We start from the raw sequence: 21,676 nt of genomic DNA, 5'->3' as shown, positions 1-21,676 counted from the left end.
GGAGCCACAGAGGTTAGGGAGGTATGAGAGTTGGGCACCCTAAGCTGCATGGAGCAAGAAGCATCTCCAGAATCACTGTCCACAGGTGGGTGTTACTAGAACTTTATGGAAGGAAGGATGGAGAGGAGAAAGCATGCAAGAACACAGAGCATGAAGCATGACAACTGGTGCTAGGGTCATCTTCCTGTTTTGCCAACTCAACCTGGTGATTGGAACTAGTTGGGAAAGCATAGAAAAGCTAGGCTTGTGAGCAGAGAGGGGAAATAGTTCAGGCAGGTAGCATGGGGCAGTCCACTGTCTTCCCTCCCAGAGCCAGCAGCTTTTCCAAGATTGAGGTATGAATCAGCCAGGTCAGAAGCTGTGTCAACATAACTCTGGGAAATGAACAAGGGGTAGTGGAAGGGGAAGTGGGTGGGCGGGGGGGTGGGGTGACTGGGTGATGGTCACTGAGGGGGGCACTTGGCAGGATGAGCACTGGGTGTTATACTATATGTTGGCAAATTGAACTCCAATAAATTTTTTTAAATAATAAAAAAAGAAAAAAATACAAAAAAAAGTTGTGTCAAGTTTCCAGAGCTATGTTCTCTTTTATTCATATTGTACCATTTCCTCAGCCCCTTCTGTTTTCACCCCTTCAGCAAACATGGAGTTCCTGCTTAGTATCTCTCTTTCTCTCTCTCTCTCTCTCTCTCTCTCTCACACACACACACACACACACACACACACACACACACCGAAGGCCCTACACAAAGCCATCTTTCACTTAATTTGGTGCTGGCTGGGCAGAGTGATGGAGAAAGATGAGATTTTGATCTCCAGGTTGTGTCCTGGGCCTCCCTGTTTGCCACAGTCCAGGTCCAACATGTTCTATGTGTGTGATACGTAACTGTGGGGATGAATACATAGTTAGAAAAACCAGAAAAACTCTAGCCACACTAGGCACAGGCCAGAAGAGGTGAGTTCAGTATGCCTTCTGTTCATTCAATGAAACAAGGTTGGGGTGACCAGAGCGCCACCTATTGGCAGATAATGAAGATACCTTCTTTAGCATTCTGGGCAGAGGAGCCTCACAGCACCATTTAGCCATCTGAGGGCACATCCTGCAGCAAACAGGTGCTCATTCACTGCCACGGGAGGCCCTCTCGGGGCCCACATCCCTTACTGCCCTTGCCCACCAGAGCCGAAGCAAGTACCGGAGCCTCTGAGCAATCTGCTGGGTACGTACTCCATAGACCACAGGATTAAGGGCAGGTGGCACCACCACATAGAGGTTAGCCAGGAGGATGTGGATATGACTGGGCACTGTGTGGCGGCCAAAACGGTGAGCCAGGAAAGAGAAGAGGGCAGGGGTGTAGAAAAGAGTGATGACGCTGGCATGCGCCCCACAGGTACCCAAGGCTTTGCAGCGGGCACCATGGGATGGCAGGCGACATACAGCACGGAGAATGAGGGCATAGGAAGCAGCAATGAGCCCTAAGTCCAGGGCTGGAGACAGCAATGTGGTGGCCAAGCCATACCAAACGTTGGGGCGTGTGTCGCCACATGCCAGCCGAGCCACACCCATGTGTTCGCAGTAGGTGTGGGGGAGCTCCCGCTGCCCACAGTAAGGCAGTCTCTGGAGCAAGGCCACTGGAGGTGCCATGACACAGGCACCACGGGTCACTGCGGCTACTGCCACTATGCCCACCACACGCTGGGTAAGCAGTGCCCCATAGCGCAGAGGCTGACAGATGGCCACATAGCGGTCTATGGCCATGGCCAGGAGCACTGAAGACTCAGCAATGAAGGTCACATGGGTTACAAAGAGCTGGGCTAGGCAGGCTGCGAAGGAGATCTCCCCTGACAGGCCCCAGAGCACAGCCAGAGCTTTGGGCACTGTGGATGTGGCCAGAACCAAGTCCGCGGCTGCCAGAAGCCCCAGCAGCTGGTACATGGGTGTCTGAAGTGTCTTGTCAGTGGCTACCAGCCCCAAGAGAAGGGCATTCCCTGCCAAAGCAGCCATGTACAGCAGACACACAGGCACTGAAAGCCAGGCATGCAAGGTCTGCAGTCCTGGCACCCCCAACAGGACAAAAGGCCCAGGCCCAGAGGTGAGCACAGTCTGGTTGAGAACAGGCAGTGCAGGATCCAGTTCCATCTCCTCGTTCACCCTGGTTCTGTCCCTGCAGGGTATGAATGAGGCCTGTGAGAAGCAATCACCAGTTCCCCAGAGATTTTAGGTAGGTGGTGATGAGGGTCAGGACTTTGGGTGCTACAGCATTTGCTGAGAGCCATATGCTGACCCGTGGATTCCCTAGCTACCTGTGGATTTGCTAATGTTCCCATAAAATGAATGAAGGAATTTGGTTTCTTACAGGTCAACAGGCTTACTACAGGTCACACATTTAGTAAATAAAACTAGGATTTGAATCAAAACTCATCTGACTAAAAAACTACAGTCTTCTGACAGTCTTCTCTGGGTGGAATGTCTCCTAATCAGCCCAGGCACAGAGGAGCATTGGAATATGCTTTTCCTGATAGCCTGTGCAGGAAGTTACTCATGTCACCCAAGCCTAATCTCACCAATATTCTCCATGTTTCATCCACCCCAATGAAGCTGTAAGTAGGAAGGTTGGAGATGTGGAAGGGCTATTTTTCCTTTCATTCACTGACAGATGCTCAGACAAAACTTGTCTTCCAAAGTCCTTCTCCAGAATCCACTTTATTAGCTCATCTACTCTCCCAAACAGTCTTTTCCTTCCAATTTATCTGGTATCTTGTCCCAGCTGCCCATGGCTTTGACATTCCTCCCTCCAGCTCTATTCATCATACTTCAAAGTAACTGGGTCATGAAAATTCATTCATTCCTTCTTTGACCAGTGTAAACGCTCATCCCCTGACTCAGCTTTGTTGCTCTTTTTCCTTCTGTTCTTTGTCCATTGACAGACCCATTGGGTTCTGAAGAATTCAGTCTGGAAGAGCTCTGATTACCCAGAGAACAAGGCAGAGCATGGAGGCTGGGCTGCAATGGAAGGGAATGGGATCAGATGCCACTATGGCAGTGCAGGTAAAAATCATGGACTTGGATAGCTTTACTTCTCAGCTTTAGGTGAATAAGGAACAGCCTACAGAAAAAGGTTTAAGCTATACTGTGCTTTCCACAGTCTACCTGAAGACCACAGCTATGTCCACGAACTCATGACATATTGTATTTAGTATTTTGAGCTATTCCAGAGAGTGAGGAACCCAGGGCAGGTGAGCAGAGAATAGGGTGGCACCAGGGAAAGCTATCAATCATCCCACAGTCTGTGTCTGCTCCAGGCTTCTCTGCAGCACTTCCTCCTGGGCCTTCTCTCACACCCCCATGTTTTGACTCCTGCAGAGAAGAATCAGTAATAAATGAGGATAGACTTTCCCAAATAAAAATCTGATTGGTTTAGAAACCAGATCTTCCTTCTGAAGAATAAGGCTATGCCAACTATTGGGTTCTGGTATTGCCTCTCTTACAATAGGGCCAGGCCCTCTGGGCTCCTCTGAACACTGAGAACACCCTTTCAGGATTAACAAGATAGGCCCAGCCTTTCCAAGGAAAGAAAGATGAAAACTCCCTTAGGCCTGAGAACGTCACTCCCAAGACCACAGAGCAAATATAACCTATAGAAGGCAGGGGCCCCATAAGAAAGTCCTGTACTCAGGTGTGGGCCCTGCCAGCATACTTCAGAATAGCAAAATTCCAGGGAAATTGCTCCATATGGCCCATGTCCACAGTTCACACCTCTGCTCCTTCTACTTCCTCTCATAGTCTAAGTGAAGGGGAAGAGGACGAGGCTGAGAACCTTCCTCCCAACCTCAAGCTTCAAGCTCTGCTGTGTCTGGCTGTAGACAGAGGAGCGGCTTCTCATCTTCCCCTGCCCGCTCTGCTCTCTGCCAGGTCTCTCACCTCATCTCCAGGCCTCCACACCTCAGTGTCCTCTCAGGGTCAGGGGTTCACAAGGGACATGCTGACGGAGGTGGCAGTGGGATTGCCATTCCCCCTGACTCCTGGGCAGGAGACTGTGTCTCTGAGCCACAGCCTGGAGCCCTGGAGCTGCTCCTACCTGCCGATGCACGCAGCCATCACCGTCCATGCCCCTTTCTGTGATCAGGAAACCAATGCACAGTGAGGCTTGGGTCACACACAGCTGGGACAAGGAATAAGGTCTCCTGGATCCTAGTCCAGGACCCTTTCCTGCCTGGGAAGTCTTTGCCTTGTTCCCAGCAGACAGCACTTTTCCTCTTGGCAGGAGAAGCTACTCTGCCACTCACACAGATTCAGCAGCTCATCTGACCTGGGATCCCCCCACTCTGAGGGGGTCCTTGTTCTGACTCCATTCACACAGGCATGCTGTCTTGCTGGCATGAGTCACTGGGGGCACTGGGACACACACACCTGCATGAACCAGACACAGACTCAGACTCACCTTGATCCATCTGTGGCCTCGCCCCCGTGGGTTCCAAGCCAGAGCCTGTGTCCTCCCTCTTCCTGTGCTGATGATCCTTCTCACGCTGCCTGCTTCTCCTCAGAGTGGCTCACAGACTGTGTCCTGCCTAAGGGGCTGGGGGCACAAGTGTTCCGTCCAGGGAGGAGCAGAACAAGGAATGTATTAAATGCAGCTGGAAGCAGTCACACAGAAAGAAGGCAGAGGGGAAGAGTTCGGGAACTGAACTCTGGCAGCATGTGTTCAGTCCCAGCTTTGTCATATGATTTGGAGTGAACGGATTAAGCACTTTGGCCGTTGGTTTAATCAGAATTCATGATCCTCATGCTCTCTGTGGAGGTAGGAGTGAGAGGGAAGCCAGGCACAACGATCCACTTGTTGCCATGTACTCCCCCTTTAGCATAGTGGTTAAGATTTGGAGTGAGCTCCATGGCCACAGTATATGGTTCAGACCCTAGTCTGCCACCTACCAGCTGTGGGACTTTGCACAAGATATTCAACCTCTCTATGCCTTTATTTCCTTTACATATATTGAGGTAAGAATAAATGCACCTGCTTTACAGGAATCATGGAGCCAAGAAAAGTAGATTAAATACAAAATTCCCAAATAAAATAGAGAATATCTTTTAATCTCTCTTCCTTGGTTCCCAACCTGTACCTTCCACATATTTCTGACCCAGAAACAGTGACAAGCAAGTATGACACTTCACTCCAGTTTTCAAACTTAACAGCCACAACTGGCCTCCACCCATGCTCTCCCTGGCACCCCAGAGCTGTTCTCTGAAAATGAGTCTAAACACCACATTTCTATCAGGACAAAGTATTTCTGAAGGATTCACAGGAGGGCTGGCACTGCTATCAGGACTTTCAGTACTTGGCTCACTATGAGATGAATCCAGGTAGGGCAAGGAAGATGAGCTTTTCAAGAGCCCTCAGACCCTGTGTACATGACACTGATCTTGGCTGAGGAATTCCTACTGCTGATGGGTCAGGAGTTCTCACCTCTCTGCTGGGGAGATGGGATTAATGATGAAGAGACGTCCAGCCTCCATCTATGCAGTGCTGCTCCAGTCCCTGCTGCTCCAGCCTGTCCATTCAGTAGTTAGGGCATCAGTGATCTGAGGACTCTGAAGGTACTCTCAGGCAAGCCTTGGGGAGAGCAGGTGTGGGCAGGAAGAATTTATGGGTCTCTTCTCAGGGCATCAGGTGGGGCATGGACCTTGTGTCCCTGGTGGGATTGAGAACCTGTGAGTCTCAGCTGTGCACTATTAATGAGGGATCTGCAACAGTCTGCAGTCATCTCTGCTGACTCTCTTAGTCCCCCCAGGTTTCCATGCCTCATGGACTCAGAGCCCTGGAAAGGAAGAGACCAAGCAGGGAGGTCTCTGTAGAGCCCTGGGTGGGGCACAGCAGACTCAGATGGAGACATGCTTCCTGCTGCACAATAACAACCCCAGCTGCCACCTAGACATGGACAGTCCTCATTACTTAGCACTGTTTCTGCCCCCTAGCCCGATATACAGACAAAGCAGTGTGGGGGAAGAGCCTGGGCTGTTGAATCAGGCAAACATGGGATAGATTCCACTGTTAAACAGACTAGAGCAAGTGTCTTATTCTTTGAGCTATTTTTTTTTCTTTTATACAATGACAATTCATGGACCTTCCCCAAGAGGTGGTGTGAAGAGTAGAGCAGCAAACCGGAGCACCAGCAGGGTGTTTGAGCCTGGGAGAGCTGACACATTACTCAGCTTACAGTGTCAGCTTACAGTGTGTGGCTTACAGTGTCAGCTTAAGGACAAACTCTGGCTATCTGAGATGCCTGCGGGACCCACATGGGGTAGCTACTGGACCCTCATAGTAGACAGTATTTCACAAATCTTCCCTCTCTCAAAAATGCCCTGCCTTCCATTTATCAGGGCAGAAGAGGATGTGATAACACCAGATATTTCAAAATATGTCCCCCACAGTTTATATTTGTTTTTAGACCTAGTTTGAATGACTTGTTCCGTATTTACACTGTCACAGAACAAACCTACTGGTTTCCAAAAAACAACAAAAACATCCTTATTACTATAGTAATCATGTGTTTCAATATTCTAGAACAGTCCAATAAACTCTTCTCATGACTGGCCTTTCCCTTGCAGAGAGTGTGTGGATACACTGGGCAGGAGCATGTGAGAGCAGTGGCTGAGATATGGTCCAGAGACAGAAACAGCAAGTCCACTTTGCAAACATGACAATTGATTCCTAGGAGTTCCAAGTGAGGAATCCATCCTGTACTGTGGTTTGTCAGAGTATGTGCCTAAGCAGGCTGCCCATTTTACAATGACCACATAACATCACATGTTTAGGGACTTGTTAGTGATACAGAAGCCAACTCACAAAACAAATAAAGCTGGAAAAGTATATTTCATTTGCTCTTGAAGAATGCACAGATATTGGGGAAGCCTGAGTGGCTCAGTGGTTGAGCGTCTGCCTTTGGCTCAGGGGATGATCCCAGTCCCACATCAGGCTCCTTGTAGGGAACCTATTTCTCCCTCTGCCTATGTCTCTGCCTCTCTCTGTGTCTCTCATGAATAAATAAATAAAATCTTAAAAAAATAGACCTTTTAGAGACACATTTGCCTACTGCTAAGGGTAGAAATGCAGAACCTAAGCAAACAATACGCCAAAAAATGGTTTAGTCATAAATTATTGCTTACAAGTAGCATTGACATCAAGCCAAGTTATGTTAGGTAAATTAAGAAGAAAGATAAAAGTTCATTTGATGCATTAAAACTTTAAATATGATATGCATGGCATGACATGGCTTTAAAGGATATAATGGATTTTACTGTGAGGCTTTCACTCTTCCACTCATAGCTTTTTGTTTAACTATAATTGCAGAATGACAAAATTACACAATGTAATACAAATTTTCGGTAAATACCACAATACACACTTTCAAGAAACAGTATGTACATTTCTGCAAATCTTTCTTTTGTTTCCTCTGTTTATTCTAATAATACTTACATATTATGCCTTTGGATACAATAATAGAAATGAGATTGTGTATTCTATGATTATTTAAAAATGTATTTTTCTAGAAATTTATTTTACAAAAACCTTAATCTACAGTTTTGGGACATTAAAAAAAAGTGGTCCTTCCTCATTGATATTTTGAGAAGAATTTTTCTAGAGGCCTCTCTCTATATGTTCCCATGGAAGTATATCCACCTTCATGATTCAGTCGTTTTCTTCAGCAGAGGAATGAGCTAGGGTAGATCAGTAGATCTTGACTTACTCTAGGTTGTGTCTCCCCAAGTTTATACTTGGAAATAAAATAGTAGGAAGTTAACCTGAATACACACTCATATCACATTCACAATTTTATTTTTATTTTTTTAATAATAAATTTATTTTTTATTGGTCTTCAATTTGCCAACATACAGAATAACACCCAGTGCTCATCCACAAATATGACACTAACAGAAATAAGGCACATATTCATATATCCATTTGTTTGACTTCTATAACTATCTCTTAATTAGTTTAAAAGAGAAAGCAAAGAATGTGTGAACAGTTATTAACGTTCAAATGTCAAAGAGTATCAAGCTATGGGATAGTTTACAAATCTCATCTACTGATATTCCAATCAGCTTCCTAGATTCACTGAAGATTAGTTTATGAGTTCCCCTATTTCTCACTGCTGAACTCCTACAACTCCCCTGAGCAATGCCATCATCACTATGGATGCTTTCTTCAGCAACCTAGACAAACAGATTTTTGATACACATGGTTTCTCACCTTAGGTTCAGGTGATCCCCTCTGGCTGGCAGGTCCTGTTCGCCTTATTCTTGTGGCTCAACTGTTTTGTGCTCTTTCTTTTTTTTAAACAAAATTCACATTTTATTTAGGTTGAAATAAACTATACAAAATTGATTTTCTTCACCAAAAATAACAGCAATATTTTCTGTATTATTCCTAGATAACCACAAAACACTTATCTTTGTAGGTTTTCCAGGTTTTGTTTATTTTTATTTTTTTATTTTTATTTTTTCAGGTTTTGGTTATAAATCAAGATGAGGCAGTAGATAATAGTCATGGGAAAAGACAGAGGAAAACAGACAAATCAGTTGTCAGTATCCATGGCCTCTGATCCTGTCTTGACCATGAACAGAGGTGTTCAACATACACCTGCTAAAAAGCTTACGAAGACATAGGTGTTCAACATATACTTGTTAAACAGCTCATGAGGATGTAGGCTCAACAAAGGAATGTAAACAGCAACAACCCAATGTGGAACAATGGCAGGTTCTCTCATTCAAACTTTAAGTATAACTTGTTCCTTTAAGTTCGTTTGATAAAGACAAAATCTTTATCAAACACTGCAATCTTTGCTTGGCAAGCTCACTTTTCTCTCTGTCTGGTAACTCCCTTAACTCCATTATAAATTTTTAACATACTAACACCCCTACTATTCAAAGGTCACTCGTGAGCTTCCTTGTAACATTTTACAAAATGTACTCCTTCTGCCCACACCTCTTCAAAATCTATTTTCTCCTAAGAACTGATAGCTCAATACCCGACAATTGGATCCAGTGATAATAAATGTTATGTCTAAAATGACTTAACTAAAACAATTCCCAAGTGCTAGTAGCAGAGATCCCGTAGAAGTGTAATGTGGCACTTTCAACGCTATCTTCTGGAAGAACAGTTATGTCTCCAAAGCACAGGAGTTCAATCAGGGGCCGTTTTAAATAGGCAGATTATCAATGGCTAATGTACTTAATGAGAGGTCAATAAGTCAAGATATTCGGTGATTAAGTGGCCTACATACACCCGACAGCTTTTCTTTCTGTAAGATGTTTCAAATTTCTTACAGAGTTTTCCAAATATCAAACATAAGAGAAAGCCTACTTTAAAAGTCTCTTAGGTATTTTCGATGGTTTCTGAGTTATCTGTAGGAAGCTCTGACTTAGTTGTATAGAGTTTGATATATGTGTCTAGCATTAAATCCATATCATGTTTTATATCAAAATTTATGTTAAGCAGAGCCAAGTTACTTGACCTTTGGTCTGCCAAAGTGTTCCTCAGGTATGCTTTGAGACACTTTCACCCATTTTCATAGCGTTCATTCCCAACCTTCATCACAGGAAGAATACATAGGACTTTGAGCAATGCATAAACATTAAGAAAAAACTTGATGTCTGGTAGATGTAGGGCTTCATAAATGGTGGATGGAAGCTCTATATCTTTCCCTCTGTGTTTCCACTTGATTCTCCAGCAATGCAGCTCAGCTGAGAGTGTGTCAGGATTGGGCAGGTCACTTCTGTACATGTCAGCATGGTGCTCCTCCGATGTATTAAATTTGAGCTGTCCCATGACAGAGGGCACAAGAGATAAGCATTTAAGAGCTTTGATGTGCTGTTCTGAGAATATATCTTTCAGTTCCTGAATAATGTGTTCCACTGTTGGAACACTTAGAGTTTCTTTATAGTGACTTTCAGAGGTGAGCTGAGATTCCAGGTTATCTTGCTGTGCTCTGCGGAATTTTCTAGGGAGTTTCATCTGAATATCAAGTTTAGTTGCCAAATTTGTGGCTTCTTCGAACCAAAATTCATGATAAAGTTCAATATTTTCCATCACTTCATTTAGAAAATGCAGCACCGCAGTCAAGCTACTGGCTGCAAAGAAGACATCAGAGGTTTGCCCCTGGAGATTTTTCCCAAAGGCTCTTGTAAAAGATAGAACATTCTTAAGAGCAACAATGGTAAGGATGAAATCAAAATCTGTTACTGCACTACAGAGTACAAAAGCTCAACCAGCTATATAATTATTCCATCTAATATTTGTATCACTATTTATACCATCTAAACATAGAACAAGTGCTTGTAGAAGATCCACTAAAATTTCAAAAGCATCATGCCTGCCTGTCCACTGAGAATGGCATATTTACTTCAGTTCTTTACCCTTTTGCTCAATATTCTGAAAGAGGACAGAAATTACATTGTTAAGCTCCAAAAGCAGTTGTGGAGATGGATGGAAGAACGAACAAACTTCCTCAATTGTTCTTAATGCAACAGATACTCCCACAACAGGCACTGATTTTGCCAACCACATGTTTAAGGCACAGGAAGAACAAAGTGTGTAAACAGCTTGGGGATATTTTTCTAAAAGTCTAGAAGCAACAATTTTCATTTTGGTATTATGCTGAGTGAAATAAGTCAATCGGGGAAGGACAAAAATTATATGGTCTCATTCATTTGGGGAATATAAAAAATAGTGAAAGGGAATAAAGGGGAAAGGAGAAAAAATAAGTGGGAAATATCAGAAAGGGAGCCAGAACATGAAAGACTCCTAACTCTGGGAAACGAACTAGGGGTGGTGGAAGGGGCGGTGGGTGGGGGGTGGGGGTGACTGGGTGACAGGCACTGAGGTGGGTGCTTGATGGGATGAGCGCTGGGTGTTATTCTATATGTTGACAAATTGAACACCAATAAAAAATAAATTTATTAAAAAAACAATTTTCATCTTGGAAGAAAATCCACTAGATACAATGTAAGCTTGACCACGATAATATTCCATATTTAACCCCCACTTCTCAGTTATTGTAGTGTGAAATTTCACAGCCAAAATTTCCACATCGGCTTCGTAAGGCAAGAAGCCCAAAAATTCCTCTCTCAGGTTATGAGATTCATCAACAAACCTCACCAACACAGGCAAGTGTTCTTCCCCTACTATGTCCACTATATCATCAGTGATGATGGAAAAGAAGTGAGAGTCTCTCACTTCCCTGAGGGTTTCCTCCCGGATGCAGCTCTCACAGATTTCTAGCATCTGTTTCTGCTGTGTTTTTGAGCAGAACAATGTGTTAACTGCTGTTGTCTCCAAACGCTCTCTTAGAACCTCTTCACCAGAATTTATCCGGCACTCCAGCAGTGCTTGAAAGTTATCAGGAGTAAAGAGACCCTCTGAGATTTCATCAGTTTCATGCCCATCCAGAGGTATGTTTTGTTTTCCCATAAGAATCAAAATTTCAAAGAAAGATTTTAGGTACTTTGTTTTCTTTCTGTTCAAGAGTCTAGGGGTGGTAGAAGGGGAGGAGGGCGGGGGGTGGGAGTGAATGGGTGACGGGCACTGGGTGTTATTCTGTATGTTAGTAAATTGAACACCAATAAAAAATAAATTAAAAAAAAAAGAAAACAATGCAAAAAAAATAAATAAAAAGAAAAAAGAAAAAAAAAAAGAGTCAAAGGTAAAATGTCTTCATCCTGTTCTTCACCCCCTTCTTCTGCACTGGGGTTCTGAGCATTGCTGTTGTTTATTTCTTTATGTTTGGGTTCCTGTTCAGAAGTTTCATCAATTTTTTTTTCTGTTTCAGTGTCCGGATTTCATCTTCACTCAATTCTTTTATTCGTTTTCTGTGTCTCCTGTGTGGATTGCTCAAATGACTGGTAAGATCAAATATTGTTGGTATTGCATATCACGAAGAACTGTCCTATAAGGACTCTCCCAATGACTTCACAAGTATCTGCTTCAGTTAATTTTGAGAAATAAAATAACCCAATCCTTCTTTAGTTTTCTGATGCCTCTGCAAAATGTATAGCTCTACAGATCATAGAGGTCTCAAAGTGTTTGGCACATAATCGATAATGTTTATTTAGTCCATCAGGTGTTTTATCTTCTAAATATGCTCTCCTACAATTCTCCACCCACTTCTGGCATCTGGCCGGATCCCGCGGGAACCTGAAGAAGGCCAGGCCCGACTGCGAGCTCTTCCTCGTGCAGGTGGGGGCAGCGCAGAAGTCCGGCATCGTCGCCCAGGCCGGCGCGCCGGGCGCTTTGTGCTCTTCTAAGCAGTCACAGAAATGAACTTTGCGGGAAAGCTTTCTTTGCCTCTGAGGAATGGTTGAGTATGCTCCTTTATGCTCCCTTAACATCATCTGCCATTCATTGCAATGCATAAGATTAGCTGAGCAAAGTATCTATACAGGTGATACGTTCTTTTTACCAACCCATAAGCTTTCTGATTGTAAGCAATGTGGGTAGTACTTACTATCTCTATTTACTGCCAGTCTGTATGCATTTATTTCCTATAGCAGATACTTCATGAATGTCACCGGACTGAAATTAGATAAATCATTGTGTATTTATTTTAAAAAAGTTTCAAAATGGCAGATGGACAGCATAAAAACTTTGAACTTCCTCCTTACTTCTGAGACCTTGTAAATCCATTCCATTACTCATTTGTAATAAGCCCTACATACTTTTTGTGTTTTAAAAAATATATATCTTATTTATTTAGGGGCACCTGGGTGGCTTAGATGGTTAAGTGTTTTTGTTTGTTTGTTTTTATGATAGGCACACAGTGAGAGAGAGAGAGAGAGAGGCAGAGACATAGGCAGAGGGAGAAGCAAGCTCCATGCACCTGGAGCCCGACATGGGATTCGATCCCGGGTCTCCAGGATCACGCCCTGGGCCAAAGGCAGGCGCCAAACCGCTGCGCCACCCAGGGATCCCTGGTTAAGTGTTTGACCTAGGTTATGGTTATGATTACAAGGTCTTGGGATGGAGCCCCATGTCAGGCTCCCTGCTCAGCAGGAAGTTGGCCTCTCCCTCTCCCTCTGCTCCTCCTCTCCTACCACACCCCTGCTCATGCTTTCTATTTCACTCATACTCTATCTCTCAAATGCATAAATAAAATCTTTAAAAAAGATTTCAGCTATGTATTTGAGAGAGATATTAGAGAGAATGAGTGGGGGAGAAGCAGAGGGACACGGAGAAGGAGATGGAAAAGAAGACTCCCCACTGAGCATGGAGTCTGATGCTAGGCTGGATCCCAGGACCCAGATACCATGGCCTGAGCCAGTGTCAGATGTTTAACAGGTTGAGTCACCCAAGTGCCCCCCTACATTATTCTTCTAAGCACAATAACTACATTTTGACGTCATTGCCTTATAATTTAAACTATATGTGCACTCTCTGGTCTAGGTACACTACGTAACTGTCTGGCTAAGGTGTTGGCCAATGGAATGGTGGAATGAGTAGGGCTCAGATTTAAGAGGTGCCAAAAATGTAAACACAGACATCTAAAGAATGCTGACATCTGGTAACTCCGGAAGAGATGATTTAGAGACACATCCATGGACCCCTAATATTTGTAGGACACAGCTCTAAATTCTGAAAATGGGAAGGTAAAACCTTCCAATTCTCCAAATGGTATGGTTTTAATTTCATATCTAACATAAGGATAAGGAATTTGGAAAAAGAAAAAAGATATAGGATAAGTCAATTTGTGTGTGAGAAAGTTACCTGCTGATATTTGTATAAGTATTCTTTATTAAATCCAAGCAGAACATGTAATGTCATTCATGGCCTGACACTGCAACAGAATGTTTGCTGCCAGTCTCACCACAAAAAGCCATTGGCACATGGGGCAGTAGATTTGACCTTGAGGGAAGAGAAACACCAGGCTTAACCTGTTTTCTACTCCTGTAAATAGTAAAGTGGAAGGAGGTTTTTAAATGATAAGGATGACTTCAGAGCAAAACATGATGATGAAATTCTCTTTCCAGATGACAAAGACAAAGGCAGTTGTAAGTAGTAGAATACTAACCTAACAGCTAACATTAGATTAATATTTTACAATCTGCAAGCCACATGATCCACATTATTTGTTTAAAGCTAATACTGGCCCTATTAGATGGGAAAAAGACACAGATTTATCAAGAAGATCATATATGAACACTAGGATATAGACTTACCAACACAGAGATAATATGTCATGAAAATAAATGAACGAATCCTCCAGGGAAGAGGGGTAGAAATATAATAACAGATAACTGGTCCAAAGACAGAGGGTGGGAGAAGGTAAGGAACACAGTGCAGGAGACCCTTGCTGTGCTGCTTTTGTCTGGGTCATTAAGCATTCATGGGAGCCATTCCTGTGTGTTGGTGAACAACCATGGCTTTGAGTTACTAACAGGATGAAATAGGTATGTATGTTTAAATTAGCTCAGGATCTGTTTATTTAGATTTCCTCAGTAAACTTTAAAAAATATCAGCTCTTAGCTAATCCATGTTCTTAGAGAATTAGAGGTCATCTCCTGATATTTGTGAGCACATTTAGCAAGCTAGTACTTAGAGCAGAATCCTCAGTTAGTAGGATGGGGCATATTAAAAACACTTAGACTTCACCAAAATTAGAGAAATGGGCTTTGATATCCCTACTTATTTTTTCTTCCCTCTGGCATTGTTTTCTCAGGAGTGAGGTTATGTGCAGTGGGAAAATCTCTGAACTGGGGGTTTGACACCCAGTTGACACCCTATTCAAGCTCTGCATTTATAAGTGCCTTGCTGTGTGCCTTAGAGAAGTCATGTTCACTCTGCAGGCTTCAGTTTCCTCCTCCTAGAACGAAGTTTGGATGATTCCAGTCCCACAGGACCTGACCATGTTCCTCTTCCCCCTTCCTCTGGACACCCCCCCCCCCCCACCTCACTGTGCTCCAGCCACACATGCCTCTCCTCTGTCCACAGTCATGTCACACTGTTTCCAGTTCCAGGACCTTTTCATGCGCTGTCTTCTTTGCCACTGTCCTCCTTGCCCACTTGTAGTGCATCACTGCATTCACTTCATTTTTCTCTCAGTTACATTACTCTTTGAAGGTAGGGAATTTATTTGTTTTCATGTTTCTTGTGAATCTCTCTCCTAATAATATGAGCTCCATAGAGCAGGGAAGAGTCTCTTTGTATTACTAACCTTTATATCGCGACTGCTTAGAGGCTCATTGCAATACAGTGAGTACTCAACAGATAATTCTAAAGCAGTGGATAATTTTTAAAAAATGAAAGATTTATCATAAGAACTCTAGATCATTCTTCGAGTATGACACATGGTGTTGTGTGCCATGTGATCCTTGTGTAATTAGATGCACCTTCTCATGCATGCGCTACTTCCCTGTAGAGTTCCTCTGTTTATCTCTTCTGTACCACACTTATGTGTCTGATATTTGATTCTCTCTCACCTTCCAGGAAACACGCTCTGTAAACAAGGGCTCCACAGGCTCCAGGGCAGTGGGTTTAAATATCTACTTTACTGTCCCAGCGAACTGGCATGAGATCTCCTGACCCAATCTCTGCAGTTCCCTTCCTCAATGTGTCTTGGAACCTAGAAGCTACTGTCCTCTGCCAGCACTGGGGTGATAAACATTGGTGTTGAAAAGTATATGCTCTCTCCTCTTCATTGCATCACTGCTGGTAGATTATTCTGCTCACAGTGCTTGTACTGAAATATTTCATGTGTTGGGGGCACTGAAAGAGAACTGCCAATGCACATCATGAATAATAATGAGTATTGAATATTATTGTAAATATTCTCAATCCACCTACAGATCCCCTAAATAAAGAATTATTCATTGATATTTTCACTTTTTGTCTTACTTCTTCATCATCTCTGGCATAATTAACATTTTTCTCTTTCCACAGCTGAAAATATCAATTTGCACAGTTGTATTGCATTGTCCTTTTAGTAAGTCAGCTCTCTGTTTTTACCTCTTCTTCCTACTTATATCCTATACAATTTCATATTCCACAAGCAAACAGATCATCAAGGAAATGTTTATACATAGACCAACTTCCTTCGTATATAACATGCCATTTTCCTGGTACACAAAAGCAGTTACAAACAATTCACTTTAAATAGATTAACTTTTTCTTATTTGTGCTACATGAATATCCCCTATAAAAACATATTACCTTTTCAAAGCATATTTACACATCATTCTGAACCCTTGGTAGAAAACAAAAGGATGACCTTATGTCGGATCTGTGTGGTCTTTACTCCATAGACAATGGGGTTGAGTGCAGGTGGAATAACAATATAGAGGTTGGCAAACATGATGTGAAAAGTACAAGGGACATTATGGCCAAAACGATGGGCAAGGATGGAGAAGAATGCTGGTATATAGAACATGAGGATGACACAGACATGGGAACCACAGGTGCCAAGGGCCTTCTGGCGGGCATCTTGGGAGGGCAGGCGGAAGACCGCACAGAGGATGAGGGTGTAAGAAACGGCAATGAGAATCACATCTGAGATGACTGTCATGATGGGAACACAAAAGCCATACCAGATGTTGATGGAGATGTCAGCACAGGCGAGCCGGGCCACACCTATGTGCTCACAGTATGTGTGTGGTATGATGCGTGTCCTGCAGAAAGGCAAACGTGTAAGCAAGAATACATCAGGCAGGATGATGCAGAAGCTTCGAAAGGAGATGCCCACTGCAATCTTGGTGATGGTCCTGGGGGTCAGAATAGTGGTATATCTCAGGGGGGAGCAGATGGCCACATAGCGATCAAATGCCATGGCCATCAAGATGGCTGAATCTAGGACAAAGCTACAGTGGAGGAAGAACATTTGTGTAAGACACCCTGGGAATGTGATTTCTCGAGCCCCAAGCCAAAAGATACTGAGTGTTTTGGGAACACCAGCTGTGGACAGGATGAGATCAGTCATGGCCAGCATGGAGAGAAAGAAAAACATGGGTTCATGAAGGCTACGTTCCACTGTGATGAGGTAGAGAAGGGTACAGTTTCCCACGAGGGCCACAACATAGATGATACAGAAGGGAATCCCAATCCACACATGGCAATGCTCCAGGCCGGGGATTCCCACCAGAATGAAGGGTCCTGGGTTGTAATTGCTCAGGTTGAAAATGATCATGGCAGACATGATGACCTAAATACAGGTCCTGGGGACAGACAGAGGGCAGTAGAGGAGAGTTAGGGTCACTTGAGTCACTCTCATTTCCAACCATTCATCATTTTTGACCCTAAATACGACAAGACCATATCAGTTAAGTAGAATACTTTTGAAATAAATAAAGTTTTGTGTTGAAACAACAGCAGGTAGTTTGCATAAACTAGGATTGTCTCAGATATGTTGAGACCTATAGTCATTCTACCTCAAGAGAAGATGTTCCTTCTTCTAGCCATCTCGGCTACTTTACACGACTCTTCCAGGCAGCCTTCCAGACTGGCTGCAATTCCTCTCTCATGATATAATATACCTCTGATGTAAGTTAAAAATTATAGTGTGTAGTTTTTTTTATGGTGGAAATGATTTCTTTTTTTAAGATTTATTTATTTATTAATGAGAGACACAGATTGAGAGGAGAGGCAGAGACATAGGCAGAGGGAGAAGCAGGCTCCTCCTAGGGAGCCCGATGCGGGACTCGATCCCGGATCCAGGGATCACAACCTGAGCCAAAGGCAGGCGCCCAACTGCTGAGCCACCCAGGAGTCCCTGAAAATAATTTCTAGGTCTTTATAGACATTATTGGTTGCTTAGTCTAGACATGATCTTGACAAGATTTGCTTGTCCTGTCATGTGGAATATCAAAATTTGCCTCACCATAAATACTTGCTTTTTAATGCTCCTGGATGGCTAAGGCTCTTACATATGTGTGCTAACCATTCTTTTGGAGGAGGTAAAAATCCAAAAATTTAGTCAACTCAACAACAGTGGCCGAGTTCTTAGCCTATGCTGAACAATATGTAGAACTTAAATAAAATTTAGAAAAGTTCCATAGAGATGAGGTTCTTGAGTCTTTGCTCTACCCCCCTGCCTAAAAATAATTTTCAAGACCCTCTACACTAAACAGCTGCATAACATTCTATTATGTTGACTTAGTAACACACTTTGTCAAAGTTTATTTCCAAAAGAAGGATTGTTTCCTTGCAAATCCATATTCTATTGGATAAATACACAGATGTTACAACAGTTATTCTCTCAGACAATCTCAAACATTCTCTGATCTATCTTTACAATCTAATATGCATTTTACCACAATAGATTCACCAACCCATACTCCTGCAAAACACACCCCCAGCACCCTGTATGTATCACAGATACATCTTATACATGTGTGCACCACACACACATACACACCACACACATGCCATACATGTACATGTACACCCTACACACATTGCACACATCATACAAACACATGCATACATACCTGAAAATATAAAAATCCTATTTCACAATTGGATTTTGAAACTGCTATTTCTTGGGTAAATTCCCAGAACTTTTACTTGGAGAATTGCTTTTTTAAAGACTAGGTTCCTATACCTCCTTTCATCTCCAGCAATGTGTTTGCATGAAACATTATTCATGTTCTACACATAACCCACCATACAGCCAGCCACTCACTACCAGGAGCAGCAATGCCAGGAAGCTTCTGCTATTCATGCACCTCTGAGTCCTGACAGAAAAAGCTCACATTCAGCCTCCTGCCAAGCCCCACATTTCATTCATTCTTAGGCCCAGCTTACCAGACCAACATCTGCCAGACCAACACTTCCGGTCTCCACCAGTCTGCTTTTGGTAAAACAGAAGCAGGATGATCTCTTCTTTCCTCTCTGACCTTCCCTTATCTATACAGAAAAACGCTTTCCTGGAAGCCTCAGAAACCCTCTTCTAAAGTGTCTGTTATTTTAGGTTCTAGACTCAGGAGCACACCCCAAGTTCACACAGTGGCCACAGTCCAACCCCCATCTGCTCCGTATGCCTGCTCTCTGGCTGAGTGACCTTCATCTCCTTCTTATGTATTCAGGGGGGCCTAAGACTCTCCCTTCGCCAATAGTAGAGATATGATTTGGTTGTTCAGCTTTCATGTGAAAACCCACCCATCTGTGTGCTGCTCACAGCCTGAAACAGCACCCAGCATCAGGACCCTAAACCCAGCGCTGTCAATCCCAGCTCTTCAGCTTGTCTGCAGGCATCCTTGATTCATAAAAATGTGAGGGGGGGTCTTGTCTACTTTTTATGTGTCATATACTCAGACACAACAGATGTTCACACAATCACCCAAAGCCTTTACAACACACACACATGGGCACACATGGTCAATGTCATCTCTGAGGCTTGTCGTTTGTGCCAGACAAATCTAGAAGTCAGGGAAATCTATGAAACAGCCTGGTCTTCCCAATAAGTCAATGCTATTAACAGAGTGGAAGGTGATTAGATGGGGAAAATACTTTTCTAGACTAAAGAACTTTAAGAGAATGAACCACCAAAGCAATTCTTATGAATTGTTTACAAAAATAAAAAGGATTGGGAGCTGATGCGTAATTGTGGGAATTTAAATATGAATAGGTATTGGATGATATAAAGTGTTAGTATTCATTTTATTAAATGTGTCTATGGTATTATGGTGAAACACACACACATGACACAGAAGCTCATAGTAACTCAAGGAAATATTGGCACATGGGTATGCTGTGGAGCCAATCAGTTCACTGAGCACTTAAATTCCAGCTCCACGATTTACCAAATGTAAATGAGCATAGATGAGATTATTTGAACTGTATAATTCATTGGTTCCCACGTGTTTAAAAGGGTCTAAAAGCTCTAATTCTTAGTTATTATTAGGACAGAAAAGACATGCCCCCAAACCACTCCCTGCTGCAGTCTAGCCCATAGCAAGCATGGACTGTTGTATGTCTCCCTATAGACCGCATTTGATATAATCTGTACCATCCTTCACTGTCAGACCACTCGGTGAAGAAGAGAACAGAGCATACATGCATCCAAACCAAAGGAAGCTTCTCAGGCATACGTGCATATACATATACATATACATATACACACACACAAACACACACACCTGCAGACTTAACCCCATTCTTTAGATCAGAGTGGTGGGTCCTCCTCACACGTCTGACCCAGAATTTTGCAGACAACATTAGCTTGGCCATGCTCAAACTAGGTGTATAGTTGTGGATCTGTCTGGATCTTTGTCATTCATTTGATGGAGCATCTGTGCAATTCTGGTAACCATGACTAGCGATTCTATGTGGGAAGCACCCCACAAAGGAAATGACAGTCTCAGTGCATAGCTCCTGAAAACTGAGCCCTAAGTGCCCACCCACCTCTGCGTTCTGTTCAATTCCTACTTCAGGCCACACCCCTCAAACAACTAACACTCACTTAAATGGTGAGTTTTGGGCCACACAACAAGAAGAAAAGTTGTATCAACAGCCAGCTAGAAACTCTGCAAGAAGAGAAAGAAGCAAACAAAGAAATAAGTGAAGGAGAAAGCAAGGGATGGTTGAAAGATGGATTCCCTGCTCATTTATTATTTCTGGCCAATATTCAATTTGGGGAAGAAGTAAATAGATAGGGCCTGAGGGATCCTGGCATCCTCTTACTCTCAAGAGGAAAGTGTGAAGAAGTTATGTTAACCATGCCCAAGCCTGGGAGTTGATACTGCCTCTGGATATTTATTATTTTGCATTGCACATGAGCCTGCATGCCTGTGGGAATATGGCCCTGCAGTTGTCCACTTGTCACATCATCTAGCTTCAAACTCTTGCCCCCTGACCCCATTCCTTGGATAAAGGCTCAGACAAAACACTTAGTATCTGTAAGAAGGTGATAATATAGTACCTACCTCTTGCAATTATAAAAGGGTTGACAAACTAGGTAGACGAGTGGCTGTGAAAATGTCTAACACAGCGGAGACTCACCAGACATTTCTTAGAATGATCACATGGCCCATGTCAAGATGTTCTATTGCTTTTCAGAGTGGGGCCTTCATGGCTCTACAATGGATATTCGTACCTCCCTGCCTCCCTGTCCTGGGAGAGTAGTAGGTATGTGGCTGTGAGCATTAATACTAGAAAACAGGATAGTTGGGTGTCACCATCTCTATAATTGGGCAGGAGTGAAGCAGATCCTGGACGCTCTTTCCTTTCATGGCCTAAGTCAGTATGTTCTCATTGGTAAATCCAGTGGTTACCATTCTGTAATATCTTTTTCTGAGCCTCCCTTTTTTACTTGAAACCCATCAATCTCCAAAATGCATCCACTACCCACCCCTGTGCCCGTTCTCAATGTTCCTAGGCTCAGCAAATGTCACCTCACTACTCAGGAGGAATTCAGGGTCTTTTTATAAAAATGTATTGCTGTTCCCTCTGAATATCTCCTCAAATTCTCTCATTGTCTAGCTACCTTCATGTCTTAACTTCATCACACATGGCTCCTACCTACATCACTTCTTATCTACATCACTCTATGGCTTCCTAAAGGATCAGCTTATTTCTCTTGTGCCCCTCCCCCACAGTGTCCCCTCTACACACTGCTCTTCCTACCATGTATATCTGGTCACACCCACCATTTGCTATATCCCATTTTGTTCTCATCTCTGAGTCCTGGCTCTTGCTGCTTT

At 43.3% G+C, this 21,676-nt stretch overlaps 3 protein-coding genes across 3 annotated transcripts; all 3 read right to left on the bottom strand.

Moving 5' to 3' along the window:
- Positions 1 to 1,117: 1,117 nt before the first annotated feature.
- Positions 1,118 to 2,137, bottom strand: OR52V2 (olfactory receptor family 52 subfamily V member 2). The gene has a single exon (XM_038569361.1). It carries the CDS (start codon positions 2,135 to 2,137, stop codon positions 1,118 to 1,120), a length of 1,020 nt encoding a protein of 339 aa, XP_038425289.1.
- Positions 2,138 to 8,790: 6,653 nt separating this feature from the next.
- On the bottom strand, positions 8,791 to 12,253 carry COR52H8 (cOR52H8 olfactory receptor family 52 subfamily H-like). Its single transcript, XM_038568850.1, is given in 6 exon segments — positions 8,791 to 10,649; positions 10,962 to 11,520; positions 11,688 to 11,809; positions 11,812 to 11,921; positions 11,924 to 11,948; positions 12,047 to 12,253. Coding segments are annotated over 6 exon segments (2,304 nt in total). The 3' UTR covers positions 8,791 to 9,368.
- Positions 12,254 to 16,215: 3,962 nt separating this feature from the next.
- OR52H1B (olfactory receptor family 52 subfamily H member 1B) lies at positions 16,216 to 17,172 on the bottom strand. The gene is given in 1 exon segment (NM_001388981.1): positions 16,216 to 17,172. A coding segment is annotated over 1 exon segment (957 nt).
- Positions 17,173 to 21,676: the final 4,504 nt, after the last annotated feature.

Source organism: Canis lupus, chromosome 21 (genome assembly GCF_011100685.1).
Source record: "Canis lupus familiaris isolate Mischka breed German Shepherd chromosome 21, alternate assembly UU_Cfam_GSD_1.0, whole genome shotgun sequence".
Classification (NCBI taxonomy): Eukaryota; Metazoa; Chordata; class Mammalia; order Carnivora; family Canidae; genus Canis; species Canis lupus.
This window is presented reverse-complemented; position numbering and strand designations above follow the sequence as displayed.

Coding starts and splice junctions, on each gene's coding strand:
- OR52V2 (XM_038569361.1), bottom strand. CDS start 2,137: ATGGAACTGGATCCTGCACTGCCTGTTCTCAACCAGACTGTGCTCACC.